The sequence below is a fragment of the Mastigoproctus giganteus genome, chromosome 10, assembly GCF_048544385.1.
Source record: "Mastigoproctus giganteus isolate SK-2022 chromosome 10, ASM4854438v1, whole genome shotgun sequence".
NCBI classification, from domain to species: Eukaryota; Metazoa; Arthropoda; class Arachnida; order Uropygi; family Thelyphonidae; genus Mastigoproctus; species Mastigoproctus giganteus.
In genome coordinates, this window is record NC_143584.1 from 32,694,939 (window position 1) to 32,716,274 (window position 21,336).

Genomic DNA, 21,336 nt, shown 5'->3' on the forward strand with positions numbered 1-21,336 from the left:
GGTGTGGTGGGCGGGCTGTTGTTTAGGGGTTCCTTTCTTTTAATCCTTCTTGGGTATGAACCCTATTCTTCAAGCCATCATATAATCTCATCAAAACGACAAATTTGCGCTTAATCTCCTCATGCTCTTTGCAATGAACACACAGTGAGTATCCCTATGGTTGTGTCCTGATAAAGGCTGCTTCGCAAGGAGGGCACAAGTAACACACCTGATTACATTGATACAAAACTACTTAAAATACCATCACGTAGCGCCTATGTCCATACTATACCAATGATATTAGAATTCGAACCACAATGGCTGCAGAAGTAGACTAGTTTTGTCTTAATTCAAACACAGTTCAACTACACCGCAATTTGGAAGGACCAAACTTAGTGGGATCAGAGGTAAAAATAAATAAATTTGTGTCAGAAAGAAGTGAGATCGAGACATGCTATGGCAATAACAACAAGTTTAATAAAACTTTATCGTGAGAATTAATTAAGGTGACAATATATACAAAAAATACTATTTACAGTATTGAATGTACATGAAGTCATACACAGATAAAGAGTTCGCGTATTACAGTTAAGATATACAATGAATCATTAAAATAAAAATAATTCTGTGTCCATTATAATAATCTCTCTATATGTCACTCTCATATATGAGCATCTCACAGGATTTCGTTAAACGTACAGCGTCTCATGAAGTGATGTTTCCAAGTCCAGTTTTAAATTACAAACTTCTAGGTGTGTATATATATTTCTATTCAATTCATATCGTTTCGATTATTTTAATTATCAATTATTACTTTAATTATAAACTGGAGTGTCCATTAAATGTAATGGAAAATTTCGCATTCTCTACTTGTTCCCCTATAGTTGCTGTTCATTAGGGGAAGTTGTTGGGTACCTTGTACCTTCATGCATTTCAAATATTTTTCAAAACTATATCAACAGAGTTTATTTCAATAGCAAGCTTATGGCACTTTTATATGAAACTCAAATCCAGAATATTCTGAATTTCTTTCCAAACTGAATGGAAAACAAATAGCTATTGTAATAACTGTATATTAATGTATAGTAAGTTGGCGATACATTATCTTCTGACATGTATTTAGACACAAAGAAAGATTATTTTTAAGAAAAGAAAAATTTAATGTTTGGTGGGACGTGAATACCACCGGATTTAATGAGAGTGGCAATATTATGAGTTTCTCAACAAGATTTCTGTATATGGACATACATAAGCATTTTGTGTGACTCATATGACCGTGGCTAGTTCTTTAGAAAGAGAATCTCAAGTACTGTGTGATTATTATGTGCATACTCGATATAGCTGGTATTTGCTGCACCCAGATATCACAGAACAGCTTAGTTTAATTAAAGTCTGGCATATGGCTAGTCGAAGCAATATTATTCTCATACTACTACTACTACATAACTGATAAGAATTGGTATGCTAATACAGTTAGAAAACATTCTCCACAGAATTCCGGAATTCAAGTAGGGCACAATTATCCAAGATGGGACTGCAGAAATGAGCATTTACGGATCTATATAAAACATTCACTGGATTCAGTCCAAACTTATCATTACCAGATTTCACAGTGCAGTGAATTCTCCACGATTTTGTTTCTTAGGCACATGACAAACTTAGATACATTGATTTTATGGACTCTGAAGCATAATTCGTCGTCCCACAATGCCTTCTGTCACTGCTGCTCAAAATAGTTTTTGTGAAGAGTTGCATAACTGCAGTAACCTTTCTTGATGGCAGCTAATCCAAGAACGGTCCTTCTCTTTGGTGAATCTCTTTTGAATTCAATAGTAGTTGGTTTCTAATTCTTCCTTGCGGTACACAAATATTGCGAACAGACGATGGGGACAATTAATTGTTATATTTTTTTGGAGTGGCGAATGACAACATTGCGAGCGATCAACTTGTTCTGCTATCTGACAACTGAATATTCCTTCATTGTTATAGGGACAGTCTCCTCCTCGAAATGAATCTTGTCGTTGTTATGTTTAGTATATTTACTTCTGATCTAGTCTTCTGTTTATATCCTTCATAAAACTGTAACACCATCTACCCGGTTTGTGACCTCTGGAAGATGATCATTATCTACTGAAATTTGTGCTTTAAGACATGCTGGAGGATAGTAGACAGCAATGATCTAAAGGATCTTCGAGGTTGAAAGAATTCAAATATATTCTGCCGTATATCAAATTATATCGCTTTTTCATAAATTCATAAAAAATAGCTTTTACTCTTTAGAACACGGTATCAGTTATTTTTCTTATCTATTACTTCTATCTTTGACGCATTTTTTATTCACTATTTTATATCCGGCAACGCCACAAGTCAGAGATATACATCTTCTGGAATACGGATTGAACACCTGCTTGTCGGGGCAATTCTTTTTGTTTCCTTTCTTTTTGAAGTTAAACAATGTGACCATATTAAGACTATCTCCCCTGTCGCTTATTTCAGGTTTTAAGGGACATTTTAATCCTGATGGATCTTTTGAGTTACAAATGGCACAATACGGATTTCTGTACATTCCCGTGGAATGGTTCGTAACTGCTTGAAAAGATTGACATTTGACACGTACTGCATCGTCTCTCCATTTGGAGTTGCAAGAGGAGATCAGCTTATAGCAGTATCTAACTTTGTCCTTCATAGCAGAAGGTATAACTGGCAGCATAGTACAGTCATGAAATGTTGAGTTATCTCCACTGGGTAACCACACGCCCCATTCTTTTGTGAGTTCGTCAAATACCAAATTGTCCAACAAAAACTTTTCACTGATGTCAACAGTACCCCTGTAACTACGCAGTGACTCGGATAAAACCGCCATTGACCATAGCTCAGTGTTAAAATCTCCATTACATGCTGCACAATACAAATTCTTGTAGGTTATTTCTGATTGGGTGTTGGTGACTGGTAAATATCTAATAGGATTAGTGTCATTGTTCGGAGACTCACAATTCTGCATAATTTCTGGATCAGTTTCAGGAGCACATTTTGTGACCATGAAAACGTTGTTATTTCCTGCTGTAGTACACTCCAGAGATGGCCCCTGAGTTACTTGTTGCTTTCCTCTGTGAGGAGAATCCACACAACAGTCTTGGAAAACGGGACATTTCTCATCACACTCACAGTTTCTGTCACCATTTCTTTCCGACTTAGTAGGATTTCGGCAATTATCCCAAGGACTGCATGAAGAACCCAGTCTTTCTAAGTCCTGGTAACTAATCTCAGCAGAAAGCACAAATCCAGGAATGATGAAACTGCATATGGCAAATAGACGCAGCACCATTGTGGTGTCTATTTTAACACAGCTCAGACCTAGCGGGGAATAAGTAAAAAGTAAAGTTAATACAATTAAATAAAATTCCTCTAGATATTTTAAACTTTGTTTTGTTCTGTAAAAACTGCTTAATTTGATAAAAAATATATATATATATATATATATATATTTGTGACAAAAGATGAAGTAAAAAACTCATTAGTGCTCACAGTTAAGCAACAATATGAAAGATTTAAATTTCAATTTTTATTAGTTTATGACAAAATATTGGCAGGACTTCATTTTCCTGAGAAATAATAATGCATAAAGGCCGAACAAACTCCGATCTACAAATACAGAACTATATGGATGAATTTACAAGCGGCCAAAATGGTGCAGCCATAAACCATTCAACTACACTGAGTGGACTGAAATCATGGGATACCTACCTAGTAACGGGTAGACCCACCTTTCGCTTTCATAAGGGCAGTCACACGACGAGGCATTGGGTCCACTAGTTCACGAAAGCGTTCCATAGGTATTCCCCATCCATGGTTGTTGCACCGTTGTCCATAATTCCGTTGCATCCCTGGGTGGATGATCCAAAGATCGAACAGACCTTTACACAGCATCCCAAAGATGCTCCACAGGGTTCATATCGGATGAACGGGGAGGCCATTCCATAATGGTAAAATCTACGGAATGCTCTTCGAACCATGTTCTAGTCACTACGGCTCTGTGTCACTTCGTGTCCTGCTGGAAAAGTCCATTGTCCTATGAGTGCACGATGACCATGAAAGGATGCAGATAGTTTGCAAGGATGGACACGTAACCTGGACAGTTCAGAGATGCGTATAGACGTACCAGAGGTCCAAACGTGTGTCAGTTGAATACGCCCCAGACCATTACCGACCGTCCACCTGCCTGAACAGTTTCTTGTTGACATCACCGGTGCATAGCTTCATGCGGTTTCCGTCAGATATGCACCCTCCTGTCCGCTCGAAATAACTGGAAACGAGATTCATCGGACCAAGAGACCCGTGTCCAATCATCCAAGTTCCAGTGCCGATGTTCTTTAGCCCAGTTGAGGCGTAGAGTTCTGTGTCGTGGTGTTAGCAATGGGACTGTAGTGGGCTGGCGGCTTTTACAACCTATTGCGGCTAATGATTGCCTTATGGTCTTGGTGGAGACATTTTTGGCACCTCCCTCGTTGAAGTCGGCGGTGATTTGTGCCACTGTCACTCTCCTGTTGGCTGAAACAATGCGAGACAGACGTCGACGGTCAAGTTCATCCACCACCTTTCTCCGCTCACAGCGCTGTCCACGATGAAATGTTGCAATGAATCAATGTACCTATATACATGCCAAGCGGTGGGTTCCTCCAAAAATGAGACCGCGTCGCGTCCTTTCAGTGCATGACGTAAGGCGGGAAATTACTGTAAGTAGCAATACAGCACATACTATGAAATTATCGTCTCCAACGAATCTCTTTCCTCAATAGCAGTGGGAGAATTTGTTTCTTCGTCCTCTTCAGATGAAAGTGCGTTTGGATTACGATTGATAAAGTATATCCACTTAACAATGAGCCAATGCTCCTGTATCCAATCGACATGCTGTATATGTCGATTGGGCACAAGGAAACACAAAGAGCTGATAGTCATACATCAAGATCCTTTTCATGAAGTTTTTGATAGAACATATCTCTCTTTACTTTTATATCATGTAAATTTGCATAGTTTTTTCCCTTCCCACGTGTTTTACCCTCATGCAGGCGTTAGTTTAATAAAGGCGCCATACAGATGCCAAAAGCAGCTGAGAGTCTGAGTATTTTTTGATTTATGATTCTATTTTTAGCGCTTTGACCAGTCAATTTTAAATATTTTAATATATATTTAATTGATGTTATTTAGATTTTTATTTTTGTACATTTTTATAATAAATATACAGGGTGTCTCAACCTGGAACGAATTTCTCATAGGGGACAATAAAAATATTTTTTTTTTATCAACATTGTTCCAGAAATGATTGGTTCCCGAGTTATTAACCGGAATATCTTATCGGCCCCGGGTGCCAAGCGTATTTCTAGGCCAAGCGATATTTGTGAGATTTAAGGAGTGCTCTTTAAAGGCGATTAAAGTTATTTTTAACTTTGTACATTTCTCTAAAGCCTTATTTTCTTAAAACCGTTCTACACTTGAAAAGCTACAAGTTAGAACACAGAAAGAAAAGCCACCTTTCTTTTTTATCCATATTTCTAGGTCGCTAACCAACTAATATTTTAACCGCTTGGCCACCTAGCGGCACTGCTCCTGCCTCCCCGTGGCGGGGCGGGAAATCTTGGCAGGTAAGTCCACTTGCCAAGGGCTAAAAGGAGCAAACTTGGCAAACACATACCAGAATATTGAGAACGATAATCCAAAGAGACAAAAGACTGATCGGATGGAGCAACCTTGCCCATCGTTCTTAATCATCCACTCTCTTACTAGTCAGCCCATTAATAAATTGCCTCCGTTTCTTATACAAAAACATCTGGAGGGTATTGTAGGATCTCCCAAGACGGTGACGAGACTGCAATCAGGAGACTTACTAGTAGAAACCACCAACCACAGACATTCCGAGAAGCTGTTACAACTTACAACCTCTGCTGGCATTCCAGTTAAAATATCTCCACACACAACCCTAAATTCATCACAGGGTGTGTTATCCGGTTGGGATTTATTGAACGTCACCGAGGAAGAAATAACCCAAGAGCTGCAGGGACAACAAGTAATTGAAGCAAGAAGAATAATGGTTAAAAAAGAAAATCAACTTACACCTACAAGAAATATTATTCTCACCTTCAATACACCCAACTTACCCTCCTCTGTAAAAGGAGGTTATTTACTTTGCCGTATCCGACCTTACATTCCAAACCCTTTAAGGTGTTACAAATGCCAAAAGTATGGCCACTCACAAACTGTATGCAGAGGAGTTCCTCTCTGCCCTAATTGTGGATCCTCAGATCACATACAAAGTAACTGTACAGCTACAAAAATGACATGCCCAAATTGCAAAAGTGATAATCCTGCCTATTCTAGGACATGTGAAAAGTAGAAAACCGAGAAAAAAATAGTAAAATACAAGGTTGAGAACAAAGTAAGTTACCCAGAAGCGAGAAAATTAGTTGCTCCTACTATAACCAAAAATATGACCTATGCCAATGCTGTAAAGAATATCAGACAGTCTCCACTCAAACTGATGTAACAGTTCCCACTAACAAATCAATTTCTTATTGGGCTAGAAATGTTCTTTCTAAGCAACAATCCAAGTTCTCTGACCAGGCAAATAATACTCCTCTGACAATACCAGCGGCATCTCCTACTCCAGTCATAGATACCATATCTCATAGTTCAAACGCAAATGTAGTGAAAAATTTTCAAGATACAACCATGGACACAGATGGCACATCCATACAGGAAGATCCCCTTCTAGAAATCCATGCAGAAGAAGAAATGGACACAGGTCGGCCAGTTTCCTCCAAAAAAGATAAATTTAAATTAGAACGTCATAAGCCAGTAACCTTCAAAAAACAGTCAGATACATCTCCATCAATTAAACACAAATAATGCCTTGTGTTTTACAATGGAATTGCAGGGGCGTTCGTTCCAACAAAGATGATATCCGTGATCTAATTAACCGATATTCTCCAGTTGCCCTTTGTCTTCAGGAAACTTACCTAACCTCGCAAATTTCTCCTTCAATAAAGAACTATTGAATAAATCGAAGAGATCGTAGTACAGCAAATGCTGCCCATGGTGTTGTAGCAATCCTGATAAATTCAAAGATCCCAACTAAACATATTCCACTTCAAACTAAAATAAAAGCTGTTGCTGTTCATATAACTCTCCATATTTCAATAACACTTGTCCCAATATACCTACCACCAAACGATACTTACTGTTTAAAAGATCTTGAGGATCTCTTCTTAGAGATACCTACCTCCAGCTCTCTGTATATCAGGGGATTTTAACGGGCACCTCCCCTTATGGGGCGATCCTAAACTAGAAACACGTGGTCGACTCGTTTAAAGCTTTCTAGAGTCACAAAACCTCACCTTACTCAATACTGGTACGCACACTGACATACAACTCCCAACTGGCCACACCTCAGCAATAGATCTCTCAATTTGTGCTCCAATACTCTTTTCAACCATAGAGTGCTACGTTTTAAATGATCCTATGGGCAGTGACCACCTTCCAATCATATGCAATTTTTTAATATCACAGACTCCTTCAAACAAACTCCGCAGGAAGTGGAAATTTGTTCGTGCAAACTGGGAAAAATTTCGATCATCAATCTCTCTTGACGGGGAAAAAATCCAGCTCCGGAATATTGATAATGTAACAGATTACATCACGTCACATCTCCTAAAAGTTGCCAAGGACACAATACCCTTATCAAATTCCCCTGGTCGCAAGCATTATAATTACTGGTGGAATGAGGAATGCACAAAAGCAAAGAAAGCAAAAATTAAAGAATTAAAGCTTGGAATTTCTTTCGGCGATGTCCAACCAAAACCAATCTCATTAATTATAAGAAGCTAAGAGCAAAAGCACGATTTGTACAAAGGCTTTTAAAAATTTGTAAAAAAAGTTTACAAAATTACAAATTTTTCTTGTACAAATTTGTACAAGAAAGAATCCTGGACCCGTTTTGCATCGGCCTTTAACAGAAACACTGATCCGAAAACTATATGGAAAAAAATTAGACAGTTATCTGTAAGCTTCCTACTATACTTTCTCCAGTCCTCTCCTGGAAAGGGCAAGATCTATCCACTTCCTTAGATATTGCTAATGCTTTGGGCAATACGTTTGCTGAAATCTCAGCAGCATCAGCCTATTCTACATCTTTCAAACTAATTGAAAACACCAAAGAAAAGCATGCTATTAACTTTCAAACTGTCTGCCTTCTTTCATATAACAAACCTCTGCAATACTCTGAAATTTTGCATGCTATTAGAACAGCCCACAATGGTGCTGCAGGGCCAGATGGGATTTATTATGTGATGCTACAACATCTTGATCACAAAGCTTTGCGCTTGCTGCTGGTTTTTTACAATCGTATTTTTTCAGAAAATGTTTCTCCAGCTTCCTGGCATCACTCTACTGTTTTGGCATTTCTAAAGTCTGGGAAAGATCTAACCAACCCCCATAGCTATACACCGATATCTCTCTCAAGCTGCCTTAGCAAAATCCTAGAAAAGATTGTCCACAGAAGACTCGTCTGGATCATTGAGTCAGAACATCTAATGAGCCATAGTCAATATGCCTTTCGTAAAAATAGGTCGTGCTTAGACCTTATGGTCAAGGTTGAATTCGCCATTCGAAATGCCTTTGTTAAACGTGAACATCTTGTAATGATTTCAATGGACATAGAGAAGACTTTTGACACCATCTGACGGCATGGCATACTAAGTGATCTTTACTGCCTTGGATTGCGAGGCAACCTTCCTGGCCCCAAGTGCCAAGCGATAGGGACCAAGCGATTTTTCTTAAGCGAATTCTAAAGTGATCCTTCCAAGTGATTTTGTTCCGTTTCATTTCTAGCCGCTCACTTATTCTCAGTTCATTGTAAGTGGTTCTTCACTTAGCAGATTTTAAGTAGAACCCAGGAAGGAAAATCACCTTTCTTTTTTAGGATATTTATCCATTTTCTTACTAACAAACTAATCCGTCAGCCGCTTGGTCACTAGGTGGCACTGCTCCTGCCTCCCCGTGGTGGGGCCGGAAACCTGAAAGGAAAAATCATTCTTTCAGGGCTAAAAGGAGCAACAATGGACTTGACAAACCAGACTTCTCCTGGAATTATGGATCAAACTGATCATAATCGGCAGCAAGATGATCCTAATCTATCTACTGCCAAAAGACAAAAGAAAGATGTGACCCAAACCATCTCGCCACTCTTTCTAATTATTCATTCCCTATCAGACCAACCAGTTAGTAAACTTTCTCCCTTTGTTATACAAAGGTGTCTAGAACATATAGCTGGTCCACCGAAAATGGTTCGCCGCTTGAAATCAGGCGACCTTCTGATAGAATCGACAAATCATCGACATTCTGAGCTTCTTCTTGAAACCAAAACTTTTGGAGGGATTCCCATCAAAGTCACTCCACACGCCACTTTAAATTCATCTAAAGGGGTTATCGTGGAATGGGACCTCCTAAACAGCTCTGAAGAAGAAATCGTACAAGAGCTACAAAACCAGAATGTCATACATGCCAAAAGAATCCTTATTAAAAAGGATGGAAACCTCATTCCAACCCGCAACATCATACTTACTTTCAGTACTCCAACTCTACCATCATCAGTCAAAGCCGGATACCTGAATTGCCAGGTAAAACCATACATCCCCAATCCATTAAGATGCTTCAAATGTCAAAAATATGGCCATTCCCAAACAGTATGCAGCGGACAAGCTATTTGTGCCACTTGTGGCTCAAAAGAACATACCTGTAAAGAATGCAATACACAGTCTCCTCGCTGTCCAAACTGCAAAGGAGACCACCCTGCCTATTCCAGAGACTGTAATATATGGAAAAGAGAAAAGCAAGTTCAAAAATATAAAACTGAACATAAGATAACATATCAAGAAGCCAAAAAGCAGATACCACTACTTCCAGCAGTGAGATCATATGCAGCAGCAGCAGCAGCAACAGCAGCAACACCAGCAACTACAGTGCAGAAAACAAAGGTAATTGCAATACAGACTGACATCACAGTCCCACCTAACATCTCAATAGCAGATTGGGCACGAAATCTTCTTCTACAAACAAAACAAAAAATTGACCAGGCAATTAATACACCCATTGTAATCCCACCAGATGCTGAAGATCCAACACCAACAAGCAGTACAAATTCCACCAAATCTGTAGAAAAAAACACAAAAAAATACTGACACTATGGATATTGATGAAAAGGAGAAAGAAGATGAACCAGTTCTGGAACTTGACGCAAATGATGACATGGACATTGGTGGCCGACCAAGCTTCCCCAGAAAAGAAAAAATCAAAACAGATCGATTAAAACAAGCAGCTCATCGTAAGTCATCTGAATCAAGTACTAAACCCAAATAATTCGTACACTTCTACAATGGAATTGTCGTGGCTTTCGAAGTAATCTAAGCGATATCAAAGATCTAATTTCCGTATATGCTCCTGCAAGTATCTGTTTGCAAGAAACAAACCTAACTCCGCACATAAGTATTTCAATCAAGAACTACAATCTATATAGGCGAAACCGAAAAACCAATACAGGTCATGGAGGAGTCGCCATTCTTGTTGACTCTAATGTTCCATCCAAGCATATTCAGCTACAAACACCCCTTGAAGCAGTCGCAGTATGCATCGTGACTGGAATTACCTTGACTATGATTTCTCTCTACCTTCCACCTAATCATGCGTATACACTGCAAGAATTTGAGGATTTAATTGAACAATTACCATCTCCTTTTTGTTTGATGGGGGACCTTAACGGGCATCATATCATCTGGGGATCACTTCGTACAGACAAAAGAGGACAGATGATTGAAAAACTTATAAATAATAGGAACCTAACACTCTTAAACACAGGTACCCACACCCATGTCCACTTACCAACAGGGACTACCTCTGCAATTGATCTCACCATCTGTTCCCCAGCTCTCTTTCCTCTCCTTGACTGGTCTGTTTCCGATGATCCTTATAGCAGTGATCATTACCCAGTTGTTTGTCACCTACTAGCAAATGATGTACAGCAACCTATAAGAGGTATAAAATGGAAATTTTGCAAAGCAAACTGGGAAAAATACCAATATGCTGCTTCTTTAGATGAGAAAATTATAAGACATACTGATATCAATAATGCTGTTACTCATAACACAAATCAAATAATTTCTGCAGCAAACATTGCAATACCAAAGGCAGCTCACCAGTCTCATAAACATTACAAGCAGTGGTGGAATGAAGAATGCTTGGAAGCAAAGAAAGAAAAAAATAAGGCTTGGAATCAATTCAGAAAGTATCCCACCACCACTAATCTCATAAAATATAAGAAAGCCAGAGCAAAAGCACGCTATATACGCCGGAAATCTCAGAAAGAATCCTGGATATCTTTTGCAAGCAAAATTAATAGAAATATGGACAGCAGAATAATATGGAACAAAATTCGACAAATTTCAGGCAAATATACAACCGTCCCTAAACCGATCATAAGCTGGAAAGGTCATGACATAACTGATCCAGAAAAAATTGCAAATCTACTAGGAGAAACATTTGAGGAATTGTCAGCAACAACGTCATACAGACCAATCTTTCAAACATATAAAGCTCAAATGGAAAAATACAAAATTAATTTCCATGCAGCTCATGAGATTTCATACAATCAATCCTTCACTATAAATGAATTGCATAAAGCCCTAGCTAAATCTAAAGAAAGTGCAGCAGGTCCGGATGGAATCCACTATCAAATGATCAAACACCTCCATAAAAATTCTTTATACATACTGTTACTGCTATATAATAGGATATACCTTGAGGATACATATCCAGACTCTTGGCGACATTCGTTTGTACTGGCCTTTCCAAAACCTGGGAAGGACCATTCAAATCCATATAATTATCGTCCCATCGCGCTCACTAGCTGTCTAGGTAAAATTTTAGAAAAAATGGTGAACGCTCGATTAACATGGTTTCTTGACTTCCATAACCTCCTTAGTCCTAGTCAATATGGTTTTCGGAAAAATAGATCCACAATAGACATAATGACAAAAGCTGAATCAAATATTCGCAATGCTTTTCTCCGAAACGAACACCTTGTAATGATATGCCTTGATATTGAAAAGGCGTTCGATATCACGTGGAGATATGGTATCCTTCATGAATTGCACAAATTAGGTCTTCGAGGTCATCTACCGAAGTTCCTTCAGAATTTCATGACTAAAAGAACTTTTCAAGTCCGCTACCATCATATCCTGTCTCTAATATACAATCAAGAACAGGGGGTCCCCCAAGGCTCAGTCCTCAGTGCAACCCTTTTCGCTATCAAAATAAACCCAGTAACAGAAGTTATTCCAGCAACAATTGAAACCTACCTATATGCTGACGACCTCACCATATCATGTCACTCACAGAATATGCGGACAATCGAGAGGCAGCTCCAATGTGCTATTAACAAAATAGAATCCTGGTCCATCTATAATGGATATCGAATTTCAGTACAAAAGACAGCGGCAATACACTTCTGCAGAAAACGAAAGATGCATCCTGATACAGAACTAAGGATAAGCAATCAACAAATTCCACTGAAACAGAGTATCCGGCTACTAGGACTAATCATGGATCAAAAATTAAATTTCCTAGAACACATAAAATATCTGCGTACAATGTGCTTAAAGAAATTAAACATTCTACGAGCTGTATCAGCCATGACATGGGGAGCAGATCGATATTCACGTTTGCATGTTTATCGTGCAATGATAAGATCTAAATTAGATTATGGTTCTCCCATTTACTCCTCAGCTAGGAAAAGTGTGTTAAACTGGTTAGATCCAATTCATCACAATGCATTACGTGTTATTTCAGGAGCCTTCCGTACCTCACCTGTGTATAGCCTATATACAGAGATCCATGAACTCCCACTCAGTCTTCGTAGACAAGTTCTTCTTATGAACTATGCTGCGAAAGTTCAAAGCCTTCCTGGACATCCAACATGGCAATATCTGTATAAACCGAAATGGGAAAATTTATATACGAACAAACCTAATATCTGCAAACCTGCAGGCATCCGACTAAAAGAAATACTCTCACAATTGAACTTAAGTATGGATAAAATCTACCAAGATACCCCCACAGCCCTTCCACCATGGAAAATCAGTTCAGTAGACTGTGACATGTTCCTCTTAAAATGGAAACAGAGCAATATCCCAAGCCAACATATAAAACAGCTCCATTCCTCTTATGTAACGCAATTCTCTGACTATTCTCATCTGTATACTGATGGATCCAAGACGGCCACACACGTTGGTGCTGCTGTTGTATTGCCAAACAACATAATCTCGCAGTCTCTTCCAATAGAGTGCAGTATCTTTAGTGCTGAATTGTTTGCAATAAGTCTCGCCCTAGATCACATTGCCAAAACTTCCCTCGTAAAAAGTATTATTTTCACAGACTCATTAAGTGCAATATATGCTTTACAGACAGAAGATCATCCATCTCATCCGTATGTAAGAAAAATTCTTTTCTCCTTATCACACCTTCGGGAAAACAAACAAAGAGTCAGATTCACTTGGATTCCTGGACATTCTGGAATACTCGGCAATGAACTTGCGGATGATGCTGCAAAACATCCATCTAACAAAAATTCTCACTTGCATAAAATACCACTCAATGACTTTAAAAACATCAATCGAAAAGCCTCTGAAAATATATGGACGCAGACCTGGAAATCTCAAACAAACAATAAATTATACCAAATCAAACAACAGCAGAAATCCTGGAAATCAAGTTTTCGGTCAAACAGACATGAAGAGGTTATCCTCGCCCGGCTTCGCATCGGACACACATATTTAACACACTCTTACCTCCTAATGAAAGACGATCCTCCACAATGCCCTCAGTGTCTGACCACACTAACAGTGAAGCACATCATCATAGAATGTCCACGATACCAAATTGCCCGCCAATCAGCTTTCAAATCGCATTCAAATGAGCCATTAAGCCTTGAACTCATTATGGGAGAAAAGTCAAACATCAGTGAACTCTTATCATACCTCAGCTTAATAAACTTAACTAATAATATCTAATATGTTAAATCAGTAACAATATAACAGGAAATAACAAAACTTGAACAGGCGCAATATAGCCGAAGTTGCTTTTGCGCCATTAAACCCCAAAAAAAACAACAACAACAACAGCAACCTTCCTATATTTATTCAAAACTTCCTACATACTAGATCGTTTCAAAGTTCAGTACCAACATGCCCTTTCTGCAACGTTCATGCAGGGAGAAGGTGTTCCACAAGATTCCGTACTGAGTGTCACTCTGTTTGCTCTTAGAATAGATTCTATTACAAAACAGCTTCCAAATACAGTCGAGACTTATCTTTATGCAGATGACGTTTCCATCTCCTGCCATTCCCAAAATATGAGGTCTATTGAAAGGCAGCTTCAGATATCACTTAATAAAATACAACAGTGGACTAGCCTCAATGGCTATCAGCTCTCGCAGTAGAAAACAGTTGCTATCCATTTTTGTAGGCAGCGCAAACTTCATCCGGATCCCGAACTTCAAATTTCTAATGTCTCCATCCCGATCACTAATAACATCAGATTTTTAGGTTTAATCCTTGAAAACAAGTTAAATTTTATAGACCATATTAAAAATGTACGTACTTCCTCTCTAAAAAAAGTTAAATATACTCAAAACTTTATCCGCCCAAACATGGGGTGCAGATCGTACTTCTCTGCTTCGGCTATACAGGTCATTAATCAGATCCCGCCTTGATTATGGAGCTCCCATCTATGATTCTGCCAGAATGAGCGCATTACGCTGGCTTGATCCCATTCAACACAGTGCTTTGAGGATTGCACTTGGTGCTTTTAGAACGTCGCCCATACATAGTCTCTATATTGATGCTCACGAGCCCCCACTATCGTTACGTAGAAAAACACTGTTACTAAAGTATGCCGTTAAGATACGAATTTTTGCCTCGCATCCCATTCAGTCATACTAGTTTAATCCAACATTAGAAAACCTCTTCAGAAATAAACCTAGCATAGTAAAGCCAGCTGGTCTTCGCCTCCTTGAACTGATGGAAGTTTGGACTCTTTCCGTTCATTCCGTACAACAGGTAGCAACCTGCTGTCAACCACCATGGGCTTCTCTTCCTTTGGTGACTTGTGACACTTATCTCTGCCAATGGGGAAAGGGCGTTTTACAAGCATCTAATATCATACAACTTCATGCAGTTCACACTCAAAGATATAGTGATTTTACCCCAATTTATACAGATGGCTCTAAATCTAATTCAAACGTTGGAGCAGCTGCAGTGTTTCCGAATACCGTTATTTTAGTATCCCTTCCATCTGAATTCAGTATCTTTTCAGCTGAAATACATGCAATTAAACTGGCCTTACAAAATCTCTGTGCTGATCGATCTTTAAAATCAGTTATTTACACCGATTCGCTTAGTTCACTCATGGCTTTATGTAATTTCTCAGTTAAAGTTCACCCTGTTATAGAAGAAATACGAAACATATTACTAAAAATTGAAGAACGCTGTCAACAGGTCATCTTCTGTTGGATTCCAGCACATTCTTATATTTTGGGCAATGAACTGGCTGATAAAGCCGCAAAAAATCCAAATGGCTTAGACTTAACTAATATCCCTGTTCCGCCATCAGACTTTGCAGTAGCTATTCAAGCTGCATGCTTGTCAGAATGGACAACAATCTGGCACTCTCAAACAAATAATAAATTCTTTCAATTTAAACACGATCCAAAAAATTGGTGCTCCAGTATCCGTACATCAAGACGAGAAGAAGTAGTCCTATCAAGGGCAAGAATAGGTCATACCCATCTAACCCATCTTTATTTACTTAGAGGAGATGATCCACCACAGTGTCCACATTGTTCTATAAATCTGACTGTTAAACACATACTCATTGACTGCCCCTACTATAGACAAGACATAACATCAACCCTGCTATCACTGGTAAATCTTAATAAACCAATAACTTTAGAGAATCTCATTGGTGACAAGGCAAATATTTTTGAATTTTTCAACTTTCTGAAGCAGATTGGACTTTTTAATCTTTTCTGATTTTATGAAAATTTTTCATTTTTCTATATAAAAAATTAATAGGCGAATTATAGCCATAGTAGCTTTTGCGCCTTTAAACTCCCATAACAACAACAAGAATGTCTTATCTCCCGCAGGAGGTTTCCTTCATCACAAGGTACTGACACAGTCTGGTGGTTTTCCATTCCGACCATGTACTCAAATCAGGAGCAAGCGGATATGCACTTTATGTGCGGGAAGTAGCATTTGGATGTTTCTTAAAACATTATAACTGGTTAAGAGAGGCCGCCGTAGCCTAGTGGTCAGGCGCGCGGGTGCGTAAGCACACGTGCCTTGAGTGACCGGGGTTCAAGCTCGTGACTGTTGAATACGGTGCTGTTTCTTGTATTCTGGCTATCTCGTGAACTCCTCTAACCGTTTGGTCGTCCCAGAGTATAAACAGAAAATGTATTTATTATATTGACTATGTTAGAACCATACCCAATGTCTCTCTCTTTATATATATATATATATATATATCTTGTTTCCTATTTGTTAAAAAGACAATAAAATTATTGCATTTCGATTTTCCATCATGAAGCTCACAGCGACTTTCTACAATGGCAGACAGATAGCGATAAAAGTTTTAATTTGTCTTGCAAAGAGTATCATTTACTTTTATAAAAAGGTTGAAAATAATCTTGATCAGCACTCCCAAACTGAGAATAACAAACAGCGTGATGAATTTGTAAATGTCATGTAATGTGAAATTTCATAAAATGAGTGAGACCTTCAGTTTATAACTGCCTGAATATTTCATTCCCATCATCAATAATTAATGAAATTGCTTTGCACTGCTAAATAAGATGAATTGGGGGGACTTATATAATAACCGTTAGGACAAGGTACCAAGAGCTTACAGTAGGAGATATAAAGATGTTTTAAACATAATATAAATACACACAGAAAATCTAATATTTTTCAGAATCAATAAAAGAAACTAAACTACCTAAGAATGTCGAATTAATTCGGGATATGTACACAAGAAGGGTAGCCGCGTACAAGTTAACGAATTTCTGATTAAGGAATAAATCATCTTTGCTGCATTTCAGTTATTTACCCTGTCTGTAACCATACACGATCAAACATTTGCAATTCATGTTTGGGAGTGAGAAGGACGAACGAACTGACGGATTTTAGAATTATATTAATAATTTACCCTTTCCGTAATATTCTTCTGAATAATTCGAACTCTTCTTTCTTCTTTATTTTGCCAACGAGTTTATCGATTGTGAAATCCTTCAGTGTACCTGCTGACTCTAAATGCTTTGAGAAATGGTTTCATTCCAGGAAATCGCCAAAGGAAATGTGCCCATGAACTGCTGTAAACTGAGATAAATGGAATGTGACTTTTATATACTGTGGCACCTTATCGCATTTAAATATTAAGGATTAATGAATAAATCGATTAACAATTAATGAAGAAAAATATTAAGACTAAATAAAGAAATAAGATGGAGCTGAAATAATTGGGCTTACCTGAGAAAATCCCCAATGTTTAGCTAAATACGATGGCATTCAGAGAGCATCTGCAAGGTACTGAAACAGTCGCTTGAATATGAGTGTGTTTCATCATCACTGACCCGACAACTTTTCCACCACATTATCTCTTGTTGCTGTCCACTTAGTAAAACTATCCCCAAGCGTTTTCTGACGTATGTCCTTCGTTTACCTGTTTCGTATGGGAAGCATGTACCTTTGTCTGCACCGCAGTCTGAATAAACAGCTTCTTGGGGTGGGGGGGGTTCGAATAATGAGAAGTTTAATTTATACTGATGACGTCAGGGTCATATAAGCTGCCTATTAAAAGTCAAAGACCTGAATTTCAAAACATCTGGAACAGCTGACTTCTACTGCTTCCTAAAAACACAGATATTTTTAAAATATTTTCAGTGCAGACTCACTACGGTGAGAGGATGTCTCAGGCAAACAAATTTAGAATGACAAGAAACCGTTCGAGATTCATAGGAACTTGTACGGTTGCTTTGAGATATATGGCGACTCCAAGGGTGTCCAATGATTGAGTTCAGAGGTCGGGGGGGGGGGATGATTACAGTGTAGTCGATAGTTAAGAAGGAAGAAGAATTGAATGGAGTTCATCTTTTTCCTTCCTTCTCGTTAAGTTGCCATCTTGTACGAGGGAATGCATGGTTTTTTTCTCCCACAGACTCTGGGGCTCTTGCGGATAGAGAGACTGCATAGAGGGCATTAAACAGTACTTGACTCTCTCTCAAGGCATGTAGAAATGGTCTGAATTTTTAATTGCTATCTTTGGCTGAAGTTTGGGAATACTTCCACAAATGACTTTTCTTTTTAATACAGGACGTGTTAATTGATTTGGAGGAAGGTTATAAAATTTTCCTTAAGGAAACTGGGGTACCCTTGTTCTCAAAACTCTGAAACCAACCATAAGGTATACGGACTGACCATGCCTGTGATACGCAAAGCGTTCTACGATTTTATTGTTGGTGTTACTGGAAAAGTAACACCAACAATAAACTTTACCAGATAAAGCAGTAACCAAAGCTGTGGCTCTCTGGCTTCCGACGAATCAGACGAGAGGAAGTGGTATTGGTAAGACTCAGAATACTCATCATAATCATCTCTTCCTATTATTAGGAGAAAATCCACCGCAGTGCTCATACTGTCAAAGACAATTTACGGTGCGTCATTTTCTAGTTGATTGTCCCTTACATTCAACCATCCGATCAGCCAACTTTCAATCACTTTCCACGTTAAATATCTCACATGATCTATCTCATTTTATAGGAAATGAAGCAAATATAGACGAACTTTCGACATATTTAAAATATATTTGCCTGTACAGGAGGATATAATTTAACATCTGTAACAATATGTTGACTCTACATGAACTATGAACAGACACAATATGGCCACAGCAGCCCTTGTATCGCTAAACCAAATAAAAACAACATAAGGTATATGGAATTTACAGATATCTATCTATCTGTAAATTATCTGCTAACTTTAATTGCTTCGGCATAAATACTAAAACATAATAAACCCTGCCCAATCCGTGATTCTAGTATGGTTATCTCCAGCTGCGATAGATTTCCATTTGTAAAGTATGAGACTTTAAAATACGAAGGAATCAGATCCGTTTTTTGTACATAGCATGGCAGAACAACAATGGCAGGTGCGGTATTTGTCTCAAGGTCTTGTTGAAGATCTTATGAAAAACGTGAGAATCTAGATATGCTGATGCTGTTATGATGGAATGTCCGCTGCTACTTTGTTTCGGTCATTGATAAAAAAAAAAAAAACTGGTAAACTGCAGCCATTATCCATCCACTGCAGGATGGAAGCCCTCCTCAACGATTCATGTTGAGGGAATTTGGACCGTAATCTGTCACCCTGGTCCAGTGCGGGTTGGCAGATCGACCGTATTTAGCAGTCAGAGGGTTGAACCCCGGTCTACTCAAAGAGTGTGTGCTACTGCATTCCCGCTCCTGACCACACGGCTACGGGTCATTGGTATCATGTACGGGTCATATGTTGAAAGAAAGAGAAATTAACATTTCCCTTTCTTTCAACAGTCACCTCTTTTGAATGAATCGTTCAAAATAACCTGTTTAAGGTACCAACGATCAAATGTCTTCGTTAAAAATGTGTTTTTAATGATATTTCCAAACATTTTTGAAAATGTCACTGAACTTAGTGTATTTTAAGGAGCTATAAGGTTTCTGAACTCTTTAAACTAAAGCTTCGATGTTAACTTCTGTATCAAGGATTCGGGTTTGACATAATGTTTCGTTATTGAGCAGTACCTTCCCTGGAAATAAAAGCACCAGAATTATAGCTCATTAAGTTCTAATTATAAAATATTTGGAAGACATTTATTCCCTTAAAAATCACTTATCCGAATGGTATTTTAAGGGTTTATTTATTTGGGTTATAATTCTCAAATAAATTAGACTACAAAAGCCTTTTTCCTAAAATGAGCATAACATTTGATTACCAACAGATGGCGCCACTACACACGGACTTAGAGAGTTGTTAGAGTTTTTATTGTACGCTAAGTAAATAATAACTAACATTTATTTTTAATTATGCCTGGACAAAATTCCCTTTACAGTGCATACCGGAAGTTTATCAATAAGACTGAAGAGACTTAACATGAAAATTGAGTAGATCCAAATGGAAGATAAGTGAAGTTTAAGTTAAGCTAAGCTATATTTACGATTTAGTTAAATTGGGTAAAATTATTTTAATATCAAGATAGTAAAATAAAGTAAAAACGGACTTAAGCGCATTCAATAACCAATCAAGTTATATCAATATATTTTCGTTCAACATATCATTTGAACTGTCTGTTTTAGTTCATTTTTAAAGTTCGCTTATTTCTGCATCAAGTTAGCTAAACATTAGCTAAACATTCTGTCTTAGTGCATCAACCTCAAAGCACATCAAAACATGGAAACTGAAAAAAAGACACAAGGCCTTTGCCTCCAGACTCGGATAATTGTCGAGGCGAAGGCTATTTTCTTAACTGTCGAAAGAAAAGTTAATCTAGGGACCACTCCCTGGAGACTTCTCATTACCACAAGAAACGTACTCATTCTAGCTCGGCTTATCACAGGCCCAATAGATGCTCCATTTGTATCAACGTTAATCTCTGGCACAAAGAAGACAAGAGGTGAACGCCGCGACTCCTGTCACCCTCTCCGGTTTACACTTACAAACATTGGTTCCCCCTTAGGGGTCATGTTTCCGGCCAACTGCCTCCAAATCTATAATAAACTAGGCGTCAACCCTAATAAGTTCTGTGAGGACAAGCTCTACAGAAAGGAATGCCTCAAGAACTGTTACCAACTATTGAACCTGTGACGACCGCCTACACCTGGACTCTTTGCCTGCTGCATTTTTATTTATATATTTTTTTTTTAAATTCAGATGTTTATTGCTATAAACTTTGTTTTATTTGAAGCGTATGCAAGTTCAATTATGTAGATATCTCGTGTCGAGCAGGCATGTACTCTTGTACACTGTACATGTGGTTCCTCGCACCTCAGTCTGTAAATCTCTCACCCTCCTGGCACAATCCCGGGGTGACCCACAGTTCTGTGTGGTTAATAAACGGATAATAATAATAATATTTAGCCTCCATGATAAGTTTACATTCCGTTCTTGTGGTAAACTTAACTTGGGCACCTAGCCTTTGTGGGATCACACAGAGGAGTGTTTGCAG

At 38.4% G+C, this 21,336-nt stretch overlaps 1 protein-coding gene across 4 annotated transcripts; it reads right to left on the reverse strand.

Moving 5' to 3' along the window:
• Positions 1-538: 538 nt before the first annotated feature.
• On the reverse strand, positions 539-17,673 carry LOC150078950 (uncharacterized). Of its 4 annotated transcripts, none has more exons than XM_090383470.1 (3): positions 17,287-17,352; positions 10,906-11,049; positions 539-3,333 (listed from the first exon to the last, which is right to left on the reverse strand). In XM_090383470.1, the coding sequence occupies exons 2-3, from the start codon at positions 10,937-10,939 to the stop codon at positions 2,282-2,284; spliced, it is 1,086 nt and encodes a 361-aa protein (XP_090239596.1). In that variant the 5' UTR covers positions 10,940-11,049; positions 17,287-17,352; the 3' UTR covers positions 539-2,281. The 4 variants fall into 4 exon arrangements, with proteins under 4 accessions (XP_090239596.1, XP_090239595.1, XP_090239597.1 ...); XM_090383469.1 differs by lacking the exon at positions 17,287-17,352 and adding an exon at positions 13,869-13,990; XM_090383471.1 differs by lacking the exons at positions 10,906-11,049; positions 17,287-17,352 and adding an exon at positions 17,607-17,673.
• Positions 17,674-21,336: the final 3,663 nt, after the last annotated feature.